General features: G+C 42.1%; 1 protein-coding gene across 1 annotated transcript in view; it reads left to right on the top strand.

Annotated features, from left to right (window-relative positions):
* The window catches only part of LOC124017782 (proteasome subunit beta type-6-like), a gene marked incomplete at its 5' end in the record, with an annotated part of 27,232 nt that extends 4,622 nt beyond the window's left edge, over positions 1-22,610 (top strand). The window contains 2 exon segments of the mRNA XM_046332980.1: positions 2,503-2,647; positions 22,384-22,610. Of these exon segments, the coding sequence (XP_046188936.1) occupies positions 2,503-2,647; positions 22,384-22,511 (273 nt within the window).
* Between the last annotated feature and the right edge of the window lie 405 nt (positions 22,611-23,015).

The raw sequence follows: 23,015 nt of genomic DNA, 5'->3' as shown, positions 1-23,015 counted from the left end.
CTACTCAGTACTTACTCTGTCCTACTCTCTCCACTATCAGACACTACTCAGTACTTACTCTGTCCTACTCTCTCCACTATCAGACACTACTCAGTACTTACTCTGTCCTACTCTCTCCACTATCAGACACTACTCAGTACTTACTCTGTCCTACTCTCTCCACTATCAGACACTACTCAGTACTTACTCTGTCCTACTCTCTCCACTATCAGACACTACTCAGTACTTACTCTCTCCACTATCAGACACTACTCAATACTTACTCTCTCCACTATCAGACACTACTCAGTACTTACTCTCTCCACTATCAGACACTACTCAATACTTACTCTCTCCACTATCAGACACTACTCAGTACTTACTCTCTCCACTATCAGACACTACTCAATACTTACTCTCTCCACTATCAGACACTACTCAGTACTTACTCTCTCCACTATCAGACACTACTCAATACTTACTCTCTCCTTCTCTCTCCACTATCAGACACTACTCAGTACTTACTCTGTTCTTCTCTCTCCACTATCAGACACTACTCAATACTTACTCTGTCCTTCTCTCTCCACTATCAGACACTACTCAGTACTTACTCTCTCCACTATCAGACACTACTCAATACTTACTCTCTCCACTATCAGACCCTACTCAGTACTTACTCTGTCCTTCTCTCTCCACTATCAGACACTACTCAGTACTTACTCTCTCCACTATCAGACCCTACTCAGTACTTACTCTCTCCACTATCAGACCCTACTCAGTACTTACTCTCTCCACTATCAGACCCTACTCAGTACTTACTCTCTCCACTATCAGACCCTACTCAGTACTTACTCTCTCCACTATCAGACACTACTCAGTACTTACTCTCTCCACTATCAGACACTACTCAGTACTTACTCTCTCCACTATCAGACCCTACTCAGTACTTACTCTCTCCACTATCAGACCCTACTCAGTACTTACTCTCTCCACTATCAGACCCTACTCAGTACTTACTCTCTCCACTATCAGACCCTACTCAGTACTTACTCTCTCCACTATCAGACCCTACTCAGTACTTACTCTCTCCACTATCAGACCCTACTCAGTACTTACTCTCTCCACTATCAGACCCTACTCAGTACTTACTCTCTCCACTATCAGACCCTACTCAGTACTTACTCTCTCCACTATCAGACCCTACTCAGTACTTACTCTCTCCACTATCAGACCCTACTCAGTACTTACTCTCTCCACTATCAGACCCTACTCAGTACTTACTCTCTCCACTATCAGACCCTACTCAGTACTTACTCTCTCCACTATCAGACCCTACTCAGTACTTACTCTCTCCACTATCAGACCCTACTCAGTACTTACTCTCTCCACTATCAGACCCTACTCAGTACTTACTCTCTCCACTATCAGACCCTACTCAGTACTTACTCTCTCCACTATCAGACACTACTCAGTACTTACTCTCTCCACTATCAGACCCTACTCAGTACTTACTCTCTCCACTATCAGACCCTACTCAGTACTTACTCTCTCCACTATCAGACCCTACTCAGTACTTACTCTCTCCACTATCAGACCCTACTCAGTACTTACTCTCTCCACTATCAGACCCTACTCAGTACTTACTCTCTCCACTATCAGACCCTACTCAGTACTTACTCTCTCCACTATCAGACACTACTCAGTACTTACTCTCTCCTTCTCTCTCTCTTTCCTCTTGTCCAGTAGGAGATATAGGTATGCTGGTCAGACAGCCTGTATCAGTCAGACCCTAACACACACACACACACACACACACACACACACACACACACACACACACACACACACACACACACACACACACACACACACTTTTCCGCTTCTCTCCCTGTTGATGGAATTTATTTGAAGAGGGAGGATGGGGAGTAAGTCTCACGGAATCCCCTAATCTTTGTCGGCTGGGTAGTAGGACATGGTGTGAATGTATGTTTGTGTGAATGTGTGTGCGTATGTGTGTATGTGTGTGTGTGCGTGAGTGCGTATGTTAGTGTGAATGTGTGTGCGTGTATGTTAGTGTGAATGTGTGTGTGTGAATGTGTGTGTGTATATTTATGTGAATGTGTGTGTGTGAATGTGTGTGTGAATGTGTTCGTGTGTATGTTTATGTGAATATGTTTATGTGAATGTGTGTGTGTGTATGTTAGTGTGAATGTGTGTGTTTGTGTGAATGTGTGTGTATTTGTGTGAATGTGTGTGTATATTTGTGCGTATGTTAGTGTGAATGTGTGTGCGTATGTTAGTGTGAATGTGTGTACATGAGAAGTCACAATAAAATGAATTGTTTTGTTCAACAGACCAGAACGTTCCCGTGAATAAACCTTATTGACTATTTTAGCTGGGCCTCCGTCTGTTTCATTTCAATCAGTATCTTACGAATCCTGATGAACAGACTGAGTAGTTTAATTGAATTGGTTTATGAACATTGAGAACATAATTCTCGCGACACTCTCCCCCCCCCCCCAGGTGTACACTGTCCCAGTAGGAGGTATGCTGATCAGACAGCCTGTATCAGTTGGAGGGTCAGGATCCACCTATATCTATGGTTACATGGACTCCAACTACAAACCCAACATGACAAAGGACCAGTGTCTTCGCCTGGTATCTGGAGGTACAAACACAAAACAAATCTTGTTCTTTGTTCAGGTTTGAGACTGGAGCGCATGCTACGGGTGGGTGTTGCTATGGTGACCAGTCAAATATACCTGCTGGAGCGCGTGCTACGGGTGGGTGTTGCTATGGTGACCAGTCAAATATACCTGCTGGAGCGCGTGCTACGGGTGGGTGTTGCTATGGTGACCAGTCAAATATACCTGCTGGAGCGCGTGCTACGGGTGGGTGTTGCTATGGTGACCAGTCAAATATACCTGCTGGAGCGCGTGCTACGGGTGGGTGTTGCTATGGTGACCAGTCAAATATACCTGCTGGAGCGCATGCTACGGGTGGGTGTTGCTATGGTGACCAGTCAAATATACCTGCTGGAGCGCGTGCTACGGGTGGGTGTTGCTATGGTGACCAGTCAAATATACCTGCTGGAGCGCGTGCTACGGGTGGGTGTTGCTATGGTGACCAGTCAAATATACCTGCTGGAGCGCGTGCTACGGGTGGGTGTTGCTATGGTGACCAGTCAAATATACCTGCTGGAGCGCGTGCTACGGGTGGGTGTTGCTATGGTGACCAGTCAAATATACCTGCTGGAGCGCATGCTACGGGTGGGTGTTGCTATGGTGACCAGTCAAATATACCTGCTGGAGCGCGTGCTACGGGTGGGTGTTGCTATGGTGACCAGTCAAATATACCTGCTGGAGCGCGTTCTACGGGTGGGTGTTGCTATGGTGACCAGTCAAATATACCTGCTGGAGCGCGTGCTACGGGTGGGTGTTGCTATGGTGACCAGTCAAATATACCTGCTGGAGCGCGTGCTACGGGTGGGTGTTGCTATGGTGACCAGTCAAATATACCTGCTGGAGCGCATGCTACGGGTGGGTGTTGCTATGGTGACCAGTCAAATATACCTGCTGGGGCGCGTGCTACGGGTGGGTGTTGCTATGGTGACCAGTCAAATATACCTGCTGGAGCGCGTGCTACGGGTGGGTGTTGCTATGGTGACCAGTCAAATATACCTGCTGGAGCGCGTGCTACGGGTGGGTGTTGCTATGGTGACCAGTCAAATATACCTGCTGGAGCGCGTGCTACGGGTGGGTGTTGCTATGGTGACCAGTCAAATATACCTGCTGGAGCGCGTGCTACGGGTGGGTGTTGCTATGGTGACCAGTGAAATATACCTGCTGGAGCGCGTGCTACGGGTGGGTGTTGCTATGGTGACCAGTCAAATATACCTGCTGGAGCGCGTGCTACGGGTGGGTGTTGCTATGGTGACCAGTCAAATATACCTGCTGGAGCGCGTGCTACGGGTGGGTGTTGCTATGGTGACCAGTCAAATATACCTGCTGGAGCGCATGCTACGGGTGGGTGTTGCTATGGTGACCAGTCAAATATACCTGCTGGAGCGCGTGCTATGGGTGGGTGTTGCTATGGTGACCAGTGAAATATACCTGCTGGAGCGCGTGCTACGGGTGGGTGTTGCTATGGTGACCAGTCAAATATACCTGCTGGAGCGCGTGCTACGGGTGGGTGTTGCTATGGTGACCAGTCAAATATACCTGCTGGAGCGCGTGCTACGGGTGGGTGTTGCTATGGTGACCAGTCAAATATACCTGCTGGAGCGCGTGCTACGGGTGGGTGTTGCTATGGTGACCAGTGAAATATACCTGCTGGAGCGCGTGCTACGGGTGGGTGTTGCTATGGTGACCAGTCAAATATACCTGCTGGAGCGCGTGCTACGGGTGAGTGTTGCTATGGTGACCAGTCAAATATACCTGCTGGAGCGCGTGCTACGGGTGGGTGTTGCTATGGTGACCAGTCAAATATACCTGCTGGAGCGCATGCTACGGGTGGGTGTTGCTATGGTGACCAGTCAAATATACCTGCTGGAGCGCGTGCTATGGGTGGGTGTTGCTATGGTGACCAGTCAAATATACCTGCTGAAGCGCGTGCTACGGGTGGGTGTTGCTATGGTGACCAGTCAAATATACCTGCTGGAGCGCGTGCTACGGGTGGGTGTTGCTATGGTGACCAGTCAAATATACCTGCTGGAGCGCGTGCTACGGGTGGGTGTTGCTATGGTGACCAGTCAAATATACCTGCTGGAGCGCGTGCTACGGGTGGGTGTTGCTATGGTGACCAGTCAAATATACCTGCTGGAGCGCGTGCTACGGGTGGGTGTTGCTATGGTGACCAGTGAAATATACCTGCTGGAGCGCGTGCTACGGGTGGGTGTTGCTATGGTGACCAGTCAAATATACCTGCTGGAGCGCGTGCTACGGGTGGGTGTTGCTATGGTGACCAGTCAAATATACCTGCTGGAGCGCGTGCTACGGGTGGGTGTTGCTATGGTGACCAGTCAAATATACCTGCTGGAGCGCATGCTACGGGTGGGTGTTGCTATGGTGACCAGTCAAATATACCTGCTGGAGCGCGTGCTATGGGTGGGTGTTGCTATGGTGACCAGTGAAATATACCTGCTGGAGCGCGTGCTACGGGTGGGTGTTGCTATGGTGACCAGTCAAATATACCTGCTGGAGCGCGTGCTACGGGTGGGTGTTGCTATGGTGACCAGTCAAATATACCTGCTGGAGCGCGTGCTACGGGTGGGTGTTGCTATGGTGACCAGTCAAATATACCTGCTGGAGCGCGTGCTACGGGTGGGTGTTGCTATGGTGACCAGTGAAATATACCTGCTGGAGCGCGTGCTACGGGTGGGTGTTGCTATGGTGACCAGTCAAATATACCTGCTGGAGCGCGTGCTACGGGTGAGTGTTGCTATGGTGACCAGTCAAATATACCTGCTGGAGCGCGTGCTACGGGTGGGTGTTGCTATGGTGACCAGTCAAATATACCTGCTGGAGCGCATGCTACGGGTGGGTGTTGCTATGGTGACCAGTCAAATATACCTGCTGGAGCGCGTGCTATGGGTGGGTGTTGCTATGGTGACCAGTCAAATATACCTGCTGAAGCGCGTGCTACGGGTGGGTGTTGCTATGGTGACCAGTCAAATATACCTGCTGGAGCGCGTGCTACGGGTGGGTGTTGCTATGGTGACCAGTCAAATATACCTGCTGGAGCGCGTGCTACGGGTGGGTGTTGCTATGGTGACCAGTCAAATATACCTGCTGGAGCGCATGCTACGGGTGGGTGTTGCTATGGTGACCAGTCAAATATACCTGCTGGAGCGCATGCTACGGGTGGGTGTTGCTATGGTGACCAGTGAAATATACCTGCTGGAGCGCATGCTATGGGTGGGTGTTGCTATGGTGACCAGTGAAATATACCTGCTGGAGCGCATGCTATGGGTGGGAGTTGCTATGGTGACCAGTCAAATATACCTGCTGGAGCGCGTGCTACGGGTGGGTGTTGCTATGGTGACCAGTCAAATATACCTGCTGGAGCGCATGCTATGGGTGGGTGTTGCTATGGTGACCAGTGAAATATACCTGCTGGAGCGCATGCTATGGGTGGGTGTTGCTATGGTGACCAGTGAAATATACCTGCTGGAGCGCGTGCTACGGGTGGGTGTTGCTATGGTGACCAGTCAAATATACCTGCTGGAGCGGATGCTACGGGTGGGTGTTGCTATGGTGACAAGTAAGCTGAGATAAGGTGGGGCTTCACCTAGCAAAGACTTATAGATGACCTGGAGCCAGTGGGTTTGGCAACGAATATGAAGCGAGGGCCAACCAACGAGAGCATAGAGGTCGCAGTGGTGGGTAGTATATGGGGCTTTGGTGGCAAAACGGATGGCACTGTGATAGACTGCATCCAATTTGCTGAATAAAGTGTTGGAGGCTATTTTGTAAATTACATCACCGAAGTCAAGGATCGATAGGATAGTCTGTTTTACGAGGGTATGTTTGGCAGCATGAGTGAAGGATGCTTTGTTGCGAAATAGGAAGCCGGTTTTAGATTGGAGATGCTTCATGTGAGTCTGGAAGGAGAGTTTACAATCTAACCAGGTATTTGTAGTTGTCCACATATTCCAGGCCAGATGTGTGACAAACAGGTGCTGTTAGATTACAGTATTATAAACAGGTGCTGTTAGATTACAGTATTATAAACAGGTGCTGTTAGATTACAGTATTATAAACAGGTGCTGTTAGATTACAGTATTATAAACAGGTGCTGTTAGATTACAGTATTATAATTGTTCTGACCATTTGGAACAGTGTAAACACTAAATACATTCTAAGTAATAACAGTGTTCTAACGGAAATACATATTTAAAGCTTTTATTACATTAAAAAAATATTAAACTGCTATAATATTATATTAACTTGTTAACTTATATTAACTATAATATTATATTAAATATAATTAAATGAACTATAATATTATAGTAACTATAATTAAAAGAACTATAATATTATAGTAACTAATTAAATGAACTATAATATTATAGTAACTATAATTAAAAGAACTATAATATTATAGTAACTAATTAAATGAACTATAATATTATAGTAACTATAATTAAAAGAACTATAATATTATAGTAACTAATTAAATGAACTATAATATTATAGTAACTATAATTAAAAGAACTATAATATTATAGTAACTAATTAAATGAACTATAATATTATAGTAACTATAATTAAAAGAACTATAATATTATAGTAACTAATTAAATGAACTATAATATTATAGTAACTATAATTAAAAGAACTATAATATTATAGTAACTAATTAAATGAACTATAATATTATAGTAACTATAATTAAATGAACTATAATATTATAGTAACTAATTAAATGAACTATAATATTATATTAACTAATATTATGTTAACTATAATTAAATGAACTATAATGTTATATTAACTATTATTAAATGAACTATAATATTATATTCACTAATTAAATGAACTATAATATTATATTAACTATTATTAAATGAACTATAATATTATATTAACTATTATTAAATGAACTATAATATTATATTAACTATTATTAAATGAACTATAATGTTATATTAACTATTATTAAATGAACTATAATATTATATTAACTATTATTAAATGAACTATAATGTTATATTAACTATTATTAAATGAACTATAATATTATATTCACTATAATAAAATGAACTATAATATTATATTAACTATTATTAAATGAACTATAATGTTATATTAACTATTATTAAATGAACTATAATATTATATTAACTATTATTAAATGAACTATAATATTATATTAACTATTATTAAATTAACTATAATATTATAGTAACTATAATTAAATGAACTATAATATTATAGTAACTAATTAAATGAACTATAATATTATAGTAACTATAATTAAATGAACTATAATATTATATTAACTAATTAAATGAGCTAATATTATGTTAACTATAATTAAATGGACTATAATATTATATTAACTATATTTAAATGAACCAATATTATATTAACTAATTAAATGAGCTAATATTATATTAACTAATTAAATGAACTACTATTATATTAACTAATATTATGTTAGCTATAATTAAATGAACTATAATAGTATATTAGCTATAATTAAATGAACTATAATAGTATATTAGCTATTATTACATGAACTATAATATTATATTAACTATTATTAAATGAACTATAATAGTATATTAACTATTATTAAATTAACTATAATATTATAGTAACTATTATTAAATGAACTATAATATTATATTAACTATTATTAAATGAACTATAATAGTATATTAACTATTATTAAATTAACTATAATATTATAGTAACTATTATTAAATTAACTATAATATTATAGTAACTATTATTAAATGAACTATAATATTATATTAACTATTATTAAATGAACTATAATATTATATTAACTATTATTAAATGAACTATAATATTATATTCACTATAATAAAATGAACTATAATATTATATTAACTATTATTAAATGAACTATAATATTATATTAACTATTATTAAATGAACTATAATATTATATTAACTATTATTAAATGAACTATAATATTATATTAACTATTATTACATGAACTATAATATTATATTAACTATTATTAAATTAACTATAATGTTATATTCACTGCATTATTATTATTTAGTATTTTCCCTTTTCTCCTCCCCAATTTCGTGGTTATATTTATTATATATATTTATATATATATATATATATTTATTATATATTATTCCCCCAGCCCTTTCCCTGTTATCATGTTAACTATATTATTCCCCCAGCCCTGTCCCTGTTATCATGTTAACTATATTATTCCCCCGACAGCCCTGTCCCTGTTATCATGTTAACTATATTATTCCCCCGACAGCCCTGTCCCTGTTATTATGTTAACTATATTATTCCCCCAGCCCTGTCCCTGTTATCATGTTAACTATATTATTCCCCCGACAGCCCTGTCCCTGTTATCATGTTAACTATATTATTCCGCCGACAGCCCTGTCCCTGTTATCATGTTAACTATATTATTCCCCCGACAGCCCTGTCCCTGTTATCATGTTAACTATATTATTCCCCAGCCCTGTCCCTGTTATCATGTTAACTATATTATTCCCCCGACAGCCCTGTCCCTGTTATCATGTTAACTATATTATTCCCCGACAGCCCTGTCCCTGTTATCATGTTAACTATATTATTCCCCCGACAGCCCTGTCCCTGTTATCATGTTAACTATATTATTCCCCCAGCCCTGTCCCTGTTATCATGTTAACTATATTATTCCCCCGACAGCCCTGTCCCTGTTATCATGTTAACTATATTATTCCCCGACAGCCCTGTCCCTGTTATCATGTTAACTATATTATTCCCCGACAGCCCTGTTATCATGTTAACTATATTATTCCCCGACAGCCCTGTCCCTGTTATCATGTTAACTATATTATTCCCCCGACAGCCCTGTTATCATGTTAACTATATTATTCCCCCGACAGCCCTGTCCCTGTTATCATGTTAACTATATTATTCCCCCGACAGCCCTGTCCCTGTTATTATGTTAACTATATTATTCCGCCGACAGCCCTGTCCCTGTTATCATGTTAACTATATTATTCCCCCGACAGCCCTGTCCCTGTTATCATGTTAACTATATTATTCCCCCGACAGCCCTGTTATCATGTTAACTATATTATTCCCCCGACAGCCCTGTCCCTGTTATCATGTTAACTATATTATTCCCCCAGCCCTGTCCCTGTTATCATGTTAACTATATTATTCCCCCGACAGCCCTGTCCCTGTTATCATGTTAACTATATTATTCCCCCGACAGCCCTGTCCCTGTTATCATGTTAACTATATTATTCCCCCGATAGCCCTGTCCCTGTTATCATGTTAACTATATTATTCCCCCAGCCCTGTCCCTGTTATCATGTTAACTATATTATTCCCCCGACAGCCCTGTCCCTGTTATCATGTTAACTATATTATTCCCCCGACAGCCCTGTTATCATGTTAACTATATTATTCCCCCGACAGCCCTGTCCCTGTTATCATGTTAACTATATTATTCCCCCAGCCCTGTCCCTGTTATCATGTTAACTATATTATTCCCCGACAGCCCTGTCCCTGTTATCATGTTAACTATATTATTCCCCCGACAGCCCTGTCCCTGTTATCATGTTAACTATATTATTCCCCCAGCCCTGTCCCTGTTATCATGTTAACTATATTATTCCCCCGACAGCCCTGTCCCTGTTATCATGTTAACTATATTATTCCCCGACAGCCCTGTCCCTGTTATCATGTTAACTATATTATTCCCCGACAGCCCTGTCCCTGTTATTATGTTAACTATATTATTCCCCGACAGCCCTGTCCCTGTTATCATGTTAACTATATTATTCCCCCGACAGCCCTGTCCCTGTTATCATGTTAACTATATTATTCCCCCGACAGCCCTGTCCCTGTTATCATGTTAACTATATTATTCCCCGACAGCCCTGTCCCTGTTATCATGTTAACTATATTATTCCCCCGACAGCCCTGTCCCTGTTATCATGTTAACTATATTATTCCCCGACAGCCCTGTCCCTGTTATCATGTTAACTATATTATTCCCCCGACAGCCCTGTCCCTGTTATCATGTTAACTATATTATTCCCCCGACAGCCCTGTCCCTGTTATCATGTTAACTATATTATTCCCCGACAGCCCTGTCCCTGTTATCATGTTAACTATATTATTCCCCCGACAGCCCTGTTATCATGTTAACTATATTATTCCCCGACAGCCCTGTCCCTGTTATCATGTTAACTATATTATTCCCCCAGCCCTGTCCCTGTTATCATGTTAACTATATTATTCCCCGACAGCCCTGTCCCTGTTATCATGTTAACTATATTATTCCCCGACAGCCCTGTCCCTGTTATCATGTTAACTATATTATTCCCCCAGCCCCGTCCCTGTTATCATGTTAACTATATTATTCCCCGACAGCCCTGTCCCTGTTATCATGTTAACTATATTATTCCCCGACAGCCCTGTCCCTGTTATCATGTTAACTATATTATTCCCCGACAGCCCTGTCCCTGTTATCATGTTAACTATATTATTCCCCGACAGCCCTGTCCCTGTTATTATGTTAACTATATTATTCCCCCGACAGCCCTGTCCCTGTTATCATGTTAACTATATTATTCCCCCAGCCCTGTCCCTGTTATCATGTTAACTATATTATTCCCCGACAGCCCTGTCCCTGTTATCATGTTAACTATATTATTCCCCCGACAGCCCTGTTATCATGTTAACTATATTATTCCCCCGACAGCCCTGTCCCTGTTATCATGTTAACTATATTATTCCCCCAGCCCTGTCCCTGTTATCATGTTAACTATATTATTCCCCCGACAGCCCTGTCCCTGTTATCATGTTAACTATATTATTCCCCCGACAGCCCTGTCCCTGTTATCATGTTAACTATATTATTCCCCCGACAGCCCTGTTATCATGTTAACTATATTATTCCCCCGACAGCCCTGTCCCTGTTATCATGTTAACTATATTATTCCCCCGACAGCCCTGTTATCATGTTAACTATATTATTCTCCCGACAGCCCTGTCCCTGTTATCATGTTAACTATATTATTCCCCCGACAGCCCTGTCCCTGTTATTATGTTAACTATATTATTCCGCCGACAGCCCTGTCCCTGTTATCATGTTAACTATATTATTCCCCCGACAGCCCTGTCCCTGTTATCATGTTAACTATATTATTCCCCCGACAGCCCTGTTATCATGTTAACTATATTATTCCCCCGACAGCCCTGTCCCTGTTATCATGTTAACTATATTATTCCCCCAGCCCTGTCCCTGTTATCATGTTAACTATATTATTCCCCCGACAGCCCTGTCCCTGTTATCATGTTAACTATATTATTCCCCCGACAGCCCTGTCCCTGTTATCATGTTAACTATATTATTCCCCCGATAGCCCTGTCCCTGTTATCATGTTAACTATATTATTCCCCCAGCCCTGTCCCTGTTATCATGTTAACTATATTATTCCCCGACAGCCCTGTCCCTGTTATCATGTTAACTATATTATTCCCCCGACAGCCCTGTTATCATGTTAACTATATTATTCCCCGACAGCCCTGTCCCTGTTATCATGTTAACTATATTATTCCCCGACAGCCCTGTCCCTGTTATTATGTTAACTATATTATTCCCCGACAGCCCTGTCCCTGTTATCATGTTAACTATATTATTCCCCGACAGCCCTGTCCCTGTTATCATGTTAACTATATTATTCCCCGACAGCCCTGTCCCTGTTATCATGTTAACTATATTATTCCCCCGACAGCCCTGTCCCTGTTATCATGTTAACTATATTATTCCCCCGACAGCCCTGTCCCTGTTATCATGTTAACTATATTATTCCCCCGACAGCCCTGTCCCTGTTATCATGTTAACTATATTATTCCCCCGACAGCCCTGTCCCTGTTATCATGTTAACTATATTATTCCCCCGACAGCCCTGTCCCTGTTATCATGTTAACTATATTATTCCCCGACAGTCCCTGTTATCATGTTAACTATATTATTCCCCGACAGCCCTGTCCCTGTTATCATGTTAACTATATTATTCCCCCAGCCCTGTCCCTGTTATCATGTTAACTATATTATTCCCCGACAGCCCTGTCCCTGTTATCATGTTAACTATATTATTCCCCGACAGCCCTGTCCCTGTTATCATGTTAACTATATTATTCCCCCAGCCCCGTCCCTGTTATCATGTTAACTATATTATTCCCCCGACAGCCCTGTCCCTGTTATCATGTTAACTATATTATTCCCCGACAGCCCTGTCCCTGTTATCATGTTAACTATATTATTCCCCCGACAGCCCTGTCCCTGTTATTATGTTAACTATATTATTCCCCCGACAGCCCTGTCCCTGTTATCATGTTAACTATATTATTCCCCCAGCCCTGTCCCTGTTATCATGTTAACTATATTATTCCCCCGACAGCCCTGTTATCATGTTAACTATATTATTCCCCCGACAGCCCTGTCCCTGTTATCATGTTAACTATATTATTCCCCCGACAGCCCTGTCCCTGTTATTATGTTAACTATATTATTCCCCGACAGCCCTGTCCCTGTTATCATGTTAACTATATTATTCCCCGACAGCCCTGTCCCTGTTATCATGTTAACTATATTATTCCCCGACAGCCCTGTCCCTGTTATTATGTTAACTATATTATTCCCCGACAGCCCTGTCCCTGTTATCATGTTAACTATATTATTCCCCCAGCCCTGTCCCTGTTATCATGTTAACTATATTATTCCCCCGACAGCCCTGTTATCATGTTAACTATATTATTCCCCCGACAGCCCTGTCCCTGTTATCATGTTAACTATATTATTCCCCCGACAGCCCTGTCCCTGTTATTATGTTAACTATATTATTCCCCCGACAGCCCTGTCCCTGTTATCATGTTAACTATATTATTCCCCGACAGCCCTGTCCCTGTTATCATGTTAACTATATTATTCCCCCGACAGCCCTGTCCCTGTTATCATGTTAACTATATTATTCCCCCGACAGTTCCCCCGACAGCCCTGTCCCTGTTATCATGTTAACTATATTATTCCCCCGACAGCCCTGTCCCTGTTATCATGTTAACTATATTATTCCCCGACAGCCCTGTCCCTGTTATCATGTTAACTATATTATTCCCCGACAGCCCTGTCCCTGTTATCATGTTAACTATATTATTCCCCCGACAGCCCTGTCCCTGTTATCATGTTAACTATATTATTCCCCGACAGCCCTGTCCCTGTTATCATGTTAACTATATTATTCCCCCGACAGCCCTGTCCCTGTTATCATGTTAACTATATTATTCCCCCGACAGCCCTGTTATCATGTTAACTATATTATTCCCCGACAGCCCTGTCCCTGTTATCATGTTAACTATATTATTCCCCCAGCCCTGTCCCTGTTATCATGTTAACTATATTATTCCCCCGACAGCCCTGTCCCTGTTATCATGTTAACTATATTATTCCCCCGACAGCCCTGTCCCTGTTATCATGTTAACTATATTATTCCCCCAGCCCTGTCCCTGTTATCATGTTAACTATATTATTCCCCGACAGCCCTGTCCCTGTTATCATGTTAACTATATTATTCCCCCGACAGCCCTGTCCCTGTTATCATGTTAACTATATTATTCTCCCGACAGCCCTGTCCCTGTTATCATGTTAACTATATTATTCCCCCAGCCCTGTCCCTGTTATCATGTTAACTATATTATTCCCCCAGCCCTGTCCCTGTTATCATGTTAACTATATTATTCCCCCGACAGCCCTGTCCCTGTTATCATGTTAACTATATTATTCCCCCAGCCCTGTCCCTGTTATCATGTTAACTATATTATTCCCCCAGCCCTGTCCCTGTTATCATGTTAACTATATTATTCTCCCAGCCCTGTCCCTGTTATCATGTTAACTATATTATTCCCCGACAGCCCTGTCCCTGTTATCATGTTAACTATATTATTCCCCGACAGCCCTGTCCCTGTTATCATGTTAACTATATTATTCCCCCGACAGCCCTGTCCCTGTTATCATGTTAACTATATTATTCCCCCAGCCCTGTCCCTGTTATCATGTTAACTATATTATTCCCCCAGCCCTGTCCCTGTTATCATGTTAACTATATTATTCCCCGACAGCCCTGTCCCTGTTATCATGTTAACTATATTATTCCCCGACAGCCCTGTCCCTGTTATCATGTTAACTATATTATTCCCCGACAGCCCTGTCCCTGTTATCATGTTAACTATATTATTCCCCCAGCCCTGTCCCTGTTATCATGTTAACTATATTATTCCCCCGACAGCCCTGTCCCTGTTATCATGTTAACTATATTATTCTCCCGACAGCCCTGTCCCTGTTATCATGTTAACTATATTATTCCCCGACAGCCCTGTCCCTGTTATCATGTTAACTATATTATTCCCCCAGCCCTGTCCCTGTTATCATGTTAACTATATTATTCTCCCAGCCCTGTCCCTGTTATCATGTTAACTATATTATTCCCCCGACAGCCTTGTCCCTGTTATCATGTTAACTATATTATTCCCCCAGCCCTGTCCCTGTTATCATGTTAACTATATTATTCCCCTGACAGCCCTGTCCCTGTTATCATGTTAACTATATTATTCCCCCAGCCCTGTCCCTGTTATCATGTTAACTATATTATTCCCCCAGCCCTGTCCCTGTTATCATGTTAACTATATTATTCTCCCAGCCCTGTCCCTGTTATCATGTTAACTATATTATTCCCCCAGCCCTGTCATCATGTTAACTATATTATTCTCCCAGCCCTGTCCCTGTTATCATGTTAACTATATTATTCTCCCAGTCCTGTCCCTGTTATCATGTTAACTATATGATTCCCCCAGCCCTGTCCCTGTTATCATGTTAACTATATTATTCCCCCAGCCCTGTCCCTGTTATCATGTTAACTATATTATTCCCCCGACAGCCCTGTCCCTGTTATCATGTTAACTATATTATTCCCCGACAGCCCTGTCCCTGTTATCATGTTAACTATATTATTCCCCCAGCCCTGTCCCTGTTATCATGTTAACTATATTATTCCCCGACAGCCCTGTCCCTGTTATCATGTTAACTATATTATTCCCCGACAGCCCTGTCCCTGTTATCATGTTAACTATATTATTCCCCCAGCCCTGTCCCTGTTATCATGTTAACTATATTATTCCCCCAGCCCTGTCCCTGTTATCATGTTAACTATATTATTCCCCGACAGCCCTGTCCCTGTTATCATGTTAACTATATTATTCCCCCGACAGCCCTGTCCCTGTTATCATGTTAACTATATTATTCCCCCAGCCCTGTCCCTGTTATCATGTTAACTATATTATTCCCCCGACAGCCCTGTTATCATGTTAACTATATTATTCCCCCGACAGCCCTGTCCCTGTTATCATGTTAACTATATTATTCCCCCGACAGCCCTGTCCCTGTTATCATGTTAACTATATTATTCCCCCGACAGCCCTGTCCCTGTTATCATGTTAACTATATTATTCCCCCAGCCCTGTCATCATGTTAACTATATTATTCCCCCAGCCCTGTCCCTGTTATCATGTTAACTATATTATTCCCCCGACAGCCCTGTCCCTGTTATCATGTTAACTATATTATTCCCCCGACAGCCCTGTCCCTGTTATCATGTTAACTATATTATTCCCCCAGCCCTGTCCCTGTTATCATGTTAACTATATTATTCCCGACAGCCCTGTTATCATGTTAACTATATTATTCCCCCAGCCCTGTCCATGTTATCATGTTAACTATATTATTCCCGACAGCCCTGTCCCTGTTATCATGTTAACTATATTATTCTCCCGACAGCCCTGTCCCTGTTATCATGTTAACTATATTATTCCCCCGACAGCCCTGTCCCTGTTATCATGTTAACTATATTATTCTCCCGACAGCCCTGTCCCTGTTATCATGTTAACTATATTATTCCCCCAGCCCTGTCCCTGTTATCATGTTAACTATATTATTCCCCCAGCCCTGTCCCTGTTATCATGTTAACTATATTATTCCCCCGACAGCCCTGTCCCTGTTATCATGTTAACTATATTATTCCCCCAGCCCTGTCCCTGTTATCATGTTAACTATATTATTCCCCCAGCCCTGTCCCTGTTATCATGTTAACTATATTATTCTCCCAGCCCTGTCCCTGTTATCATGTTAACTATATTATTCCCCCGACAGCCCTGTCCCTGTTATCATGTTAACTATATTATTCCCCCGACAGCCCTGTCCCTGTTATCATGTTAACTATATTATTCCCCCGACAGCCCTGTCCCTGTTATCATGTTAACTATATTATTCCCCCAGCCCTGTCCCTGTTATCATGTTAACTATATTATTCCCCCAGCCCTGTCCCTGTTATCATGTTAACTATATTATTCCCCCGACAGCCCTGTCCCTGTTATCATGTTAACTATATTATTCCCGACAGCCCTGTCCCTGTTATCATGTTAACTATATTATTCCCCCGACAGCCCTGTCCCTGTTATCATGTTAACTATATTATTCCCCCGACAGCCCTGTCCCTGTTATCATGTTAACTATATTATTCCCCCAGCCCTGTCCCTGTTATCATGTTAACTATATTATTCCCCCGACAGCCCTGTCCCTGTTATCATGTTAACTATATTATTCTCCCGACAGCCCTGTCCCTGTTATCATGTTAACTATATTATTCCCCCGACAGCCCTGTCCCTGTTATCATGTTAACTATATTATTCCCCCAGCCCTGTCCCTGTTATCATGTTAACTATATTATTCTCCCAGCCCTGTCCCTGTTATCATGTTAACTATATTATTCCCCCGACAGCCTTGTCCCTGTTATCATGTTAACTATATTATTCCCCCAGCCCTGTCCCTGTTATCATGTTAACTATATTATTCCCCTGACAGCCCTGTCCCTGTTATCATGTTAACTATATTATTCCCCCAGCCCTGTCCCTGTTATCATGTTAACTATATTATTCCCCCAGCCCTGTCCCTGTTATCATGTTAACTATATTATTCTCCCAGCCCTGTCCCTGTTATCATGTTAACTATATTATTCCCCCAGCCCTGTCATCATGTTAACTATATTATTCTCCCAGCCCTGTCCCTGTTATCATGTTAACTATATTATTCTCCCAGTCCTGTCCCTGTTATCATGTTAACTATATGATTCCCCCAGCCCTGTCCCTGTTATCATGTTAACTATATTATTCCCCCAGCCCTGTCCCTGTTATCATGTTAACTATATTATTCCCCCGACAGCCCTGTCCCTGTTATCATGTTAACTATATTATTCCCCCGACAGCCCTGTCCCTGTTATCATGTTAACTATATTATTCCCCCAGCCCTGTCCCTGTTATCATGTTAACTATATTATTCCCCCGACAGCCCTGTCCCTGTTATCATGTTAACTATATTATTCCCCCGACAGCCCTGTCCCTGTTATCATGTTAACTATATTATTCCCCCAGCCCTGTCCCTGTTATCATGTTAACTATATTATTCCCCCAGCCCTGTCCCTGTTATCATGTTAACTATATTATTCCCGACAGCCCTGTCCCTGTTATCATGTTAACTATATTATTCCCCGACAGCCCTGTCCCTGTTATCATGTTAACTATATTATTCCCCCAGCCCTGTCCCTGTTATCATGTTAACTATATTATTCTCCCAGCCCTGTCCCTGTTATCATGTTAACTATATTATTCCCCCGACAGCCCTGTCCCTGTTATCATGTTAACTATATTATTCCCCCAGCCCTGTCCCTGTTATCATGTTAACTATATTATTCCCCCAGCCCTGTCCCTGTTATCATGTTAACTATATTATTCCCCCAGCCCTGTCCCTGTTATCATGTTAACTATATTATTCCCCCGACAGCCCTGTCCCTGTTATCATGTTAACTATATTATTCCCCCGACAGCCCTGTCCCTGTTATCATGTTAACTATATTATTCCCCCGACAGCCCTGTCCCTGTTATCATGTTAACTATATTATTCCCCCAGCCCTGTCCCTGTTATCATGTTAACTATATTATTCCCCGACAGCCCTGTCCCTGTTATCATGTTAACTATATTATTCCCCCGACAGCCCTGTCCCTGTTATCATGTTAACTATATTATTCCCCCGACAGCCCTGTCCCTGTTATCATGTTAACTATATTATTCCCCCAGCCCTGTCCCTGTTATCATGTTAACTATATTATTCCCCCAGCCCTGTCCCTGTTATCATGTTAACTATATTATTCCCGACAGCCCTGTTATCATGTTAACTATATTATTCCCCCAGCCCTGTCCCTGTTATCATGTTAACTATATTATTCCCCCGACAGCCCTGTCCCTGTTATCATGTTAACTATATTATTCCCCCAGCCCTGTCCCTGTTATCATGTTAACTATATTATTCCCCCAGCCCTGTCCCTGTTATCATGTTAACTATATTATTCCCCCGACAGCCCTGTCCCTGTTATCATGTTAACTATATTATTCCCCGACAGCCCTGTCCCTGTTATCATGTTAACTATATTATTCCCCGACAGCCCTGTCCCTGTTATCATGTTAACTATATTATTCCCCCAGCCCTGTCCCTGTTATCGTGTTAACTTAACTATATTATTCCCCCAGCCCTGTCCCTGTTATCATGTTAACTATATTATTCCCCCAGCCCTGTCCCTGTTATCATGTTAACTATATTATTCCCCCGACAGCCCTGTCCCTGTTATCATGTTAACTATATTATTCCCCCAGCCCTGTCCCTGTTATCATGTTAACTATATTATTCCCCGACAGCCCTGTCCCTGTTATCATGTTAACTATATTATTCCCCAGCCCTGTCCCTGTTATCATGTTAACTATATTATTCCCCAGCCCTGTCCCTGTTATCATGTTAACTATATTATTCCCCCGACAGCCCTGTCCCTGTTATCATGTTAACTATATTATTCCCCGACAGCCCTGTCCCTGTTATCATGTTAACTATATTATTCCCCCAGCCCTGTCCCTGTTATCATGTTAACTATATTATTCCCCCGACAGCCCTGTCCCTGTTATCATGTTAACTATATTATTCCCCCGACAGCCCTGTTATCATGTTAACTATATTATTCCCCCGACAGCCCTGTCCCTGTTATCATGTTAACTATATTATTCCCCCGACAGCCCTGTCCCTGTTATCATGTTAACTATATTATTCCCCGACAGCCCTGTCCCTGTTATCATGTTAACTATATTATTCCCCCAGCCCTGTCATCATGTTAACTATATTATTCCCCCAGCCCTGTCCCTGTTATCATGTTAACTATATTATTCCCCCGACAGCCCTGTCCCTGTTATCATGTTAACTATATTATTCCCCCGACAGCCCTGTCCCTGTTATCATGTTAACTATATTATTCCCCCAGCCCTGTCCCTGTTATCATGTTAACTATATTATTCCCGACAGCCCTGTTATCATGTTAACTATATTATTCCCCCAGCCCTGTCCATGTTATCATGTTAACTATATTATTCCCGACAGCCCTGTCCCTGTTATCATGTTAACTATATTATTCCCGACAGCCCTGTCCCTGTTATCATGTTAACTATATTATTCCCCCGACAGCCCTGTCCCTGTTATCATGTTAACTATATTATTCCCCCAGCCCTGTCCCTGTTATCATGTTAACTATATTATTCTCCCAGCCCTGTCCCTGTTATCATGTTAACTATATTATTCTCCCGACAGCCCTGTCCCTGTTATCATGTTAACTATATTATTCCCCCGACAGCCCTGTCCCTGTTATCATGTTAACTATATTATTCCCCCGACAGCCCTGTCCCTGTTATCATGTTAACTATATTATTCCCCCGACAGCCTTGTCCCTGTTATCATGTTAACTATATTATTCTCCCAGCCCTGTCCCTGTTATCATGTTAACTATATTATTCCCCCAGCCCTGTCCCTGTTATCATGTTAACTATATTATTCCCCCAGCCCTGTCCCTGTTATCATGTTAACTATATTATTCCCCCAGCCCTGTCCCTGTTATCATGTTAACTATATTATTCCCCCGACAGCCCTGTCCCTGTTATCATGTTAACTATATTATTCCCCCAACAGCCCTGTCCCTGTTATCATGTTAACTATATTATTCCTATATTATTCCCCCGACAGCCCTGTTATCATGTTAACTATATTATTCCCCCGACAGCCCTGTCCCTGTTATCATGTTAACTATATTATTCCCCCGACAGCCCTGTCCCTGTTATCATGTTAACTATATTATTCCCCCAGCCCTGTCCCTGTTATCATGTTAACTATATTATTCTCCCAGCCCTGTCCCTGTTATCATGTTAACTATATTATTCCCCCAGCCCTGTCCCTGTTATCATGTTAACTATATTATTCCCCCGACAGCCCTGTCCCTGTTATCATGTTAACTATATTATTCCCGACAGCCCTGTTATCATGTTAACTATATTATTCCCCCAGCCCTGTCCCTGTTATCATGTTAACTATATTATTCCCCCGACAGCCCTGTCCCTGTTATCATGTTAACTATATTATTCCCCCAGCCCTGTCCATGTTATCATGTTAACTATATTATTCCCGACAGCCCTGTCCCTGTTATCATGTTAACTATATTATTCCCGACAGCCCTGTCCCTGTTATCATGTTAACTATATTATTCCCCCGACAGCCCTGTCCCTGTTATCATGTTAACTATATTATTCCCGACAGCCCTGTCCCTGTTATCATGTTAACTATATTATTCCCCCGACAGCCCTGTCCCTGTTATCATGTTAACTATATTATTCCCCCAGCCCTGTCCCTGTTATCATGTTAACTATATTATTCCCCCAGCCCTGTCCCTGTTATCATGTTAACTATATTATTCCCCCGACAGCCCTGTCCCTGTTATCATGTTAACTATATTATTCCCCCAGCCCTGTCCCTGTTATCATGTTAACTATATTATTCCCCCGACAGCCCTGTCCCTGTTATCATGTTAACTATATTATTCCCCCAGCCCTGTCCCTGTTATCATGTTAACTATATTATTCCCCCAGCCCTGTCCCTGTTATCATGTTAACTATATTATTCCCCCAGCCCTGTCCCTGTTATCATGTTAACTATATTATTCCCCCGACAGCCCTGTCCCTGTTATCATGTTAACTATATTATTCCCCCGACAGCCCTGTCCCTGTTATCATGTTAACTATATTATTCCCCGACAGCCCTGTCCCTGTTATCATGTTAACTATATTATTCCCCCAGCCCTGTCCCTGTTATCATGTTAACTATATTATTCCCCCAGCCCTGTCCCTGTTATCATGTTAACTATATTATTCCCCCAGCCCTGTCCCTGTTATCATGTTAACTATATTATTCCCCCAGCCCTGTCCCTGTTATCATGTTAACTATATTATTCCCCCAGCCCTGTCCCTGTTATCATGTTAACTATATTATTCCCCCAGCCCTGTCCCTGTTATCATGTTAACTATATTATTCCCCCGACAGCCCTGTCCCTGTTATCATGTTAACTATATTATTCCCCCGACAGCCCTGTCCCTGTTATCATGTTAACTATATTATTCTCCCGACAGCCCTGTCCCTGTTATCATGTTAACTATATTATTCCCCCAGCCCTGTCCCTGTTATCATGTTAACTATATTATTCTCCCGACAGCCCTGTCCCTGGCTATGGAGAGAGATGGGTCCAGTGGAGGAGTGGTCCGCCTGGCAGCCATCTCAGAGACGGGAGTGGACAGACAGGTCATCCTGGGAAACCAGCTACCTAAATGGTCTACTGCTTAAAGACAGAGACACACAGTTCTGTTAGGCATGAGTTTGTAAAGCCCTTCAGATTTCTAATAAAAAATAAGCAAATTTAAATAAAGTTGTTTTGGAAGTAAATATTGTTTCTTTTGTGGTCACTGATGAACAGCCTGTTTAATTGTTAATCAGAAAGGGAGAGACTGGAGTGTAGATGTACCCTACTGTCTGTCTAAAGGACTGGAGATAGACCCTACTGTCTGTTTAAATGACTGGAGATATACCCTACTGTCTGTCTAAAGGACTGGAGATATACCCTACTGTCTGTTTAAAGGACTGGAGATAGACCCTACTGTCTGTCTAAAGGACTGGAGATATACCCTACTGTCTGTCTAAAGGACTGGAGATATACCCTACTGTCTGTCTAAAGGACTGGAGATATACCCTACTGTCTGTCTAAAGGACTGGAGATATACCCTACTGTCTGTCTAAAGGACTGGAGATATACCCTACTGTCTGTCTAAAGGACTGGAGATATACCCTACT

This window comes from Oncorhynchus gorbuscha, unplaced genomic scaffold (genome assembly GCF_021184085.1).
Source record: "Oncorhynchus gorbuscha isolate QuinsamMale2020 ecotype Even-year unplaced genomic scaffold, OgorEven_v1.0 Un_scaffold_3218, whole genome shotgun sequence".
Lineage (NCBI taxonomy): Eukaryota > Metazoa > Chordata > Actinopteri > Salmoniformes > Salmonidae > Oncorhynchus > Oncorhynchus gorbuscha.
Note: the sequence above shows the minus strand (reverse complement) of the source record. Positions and strands in the feature narration are given on the sequence as shown.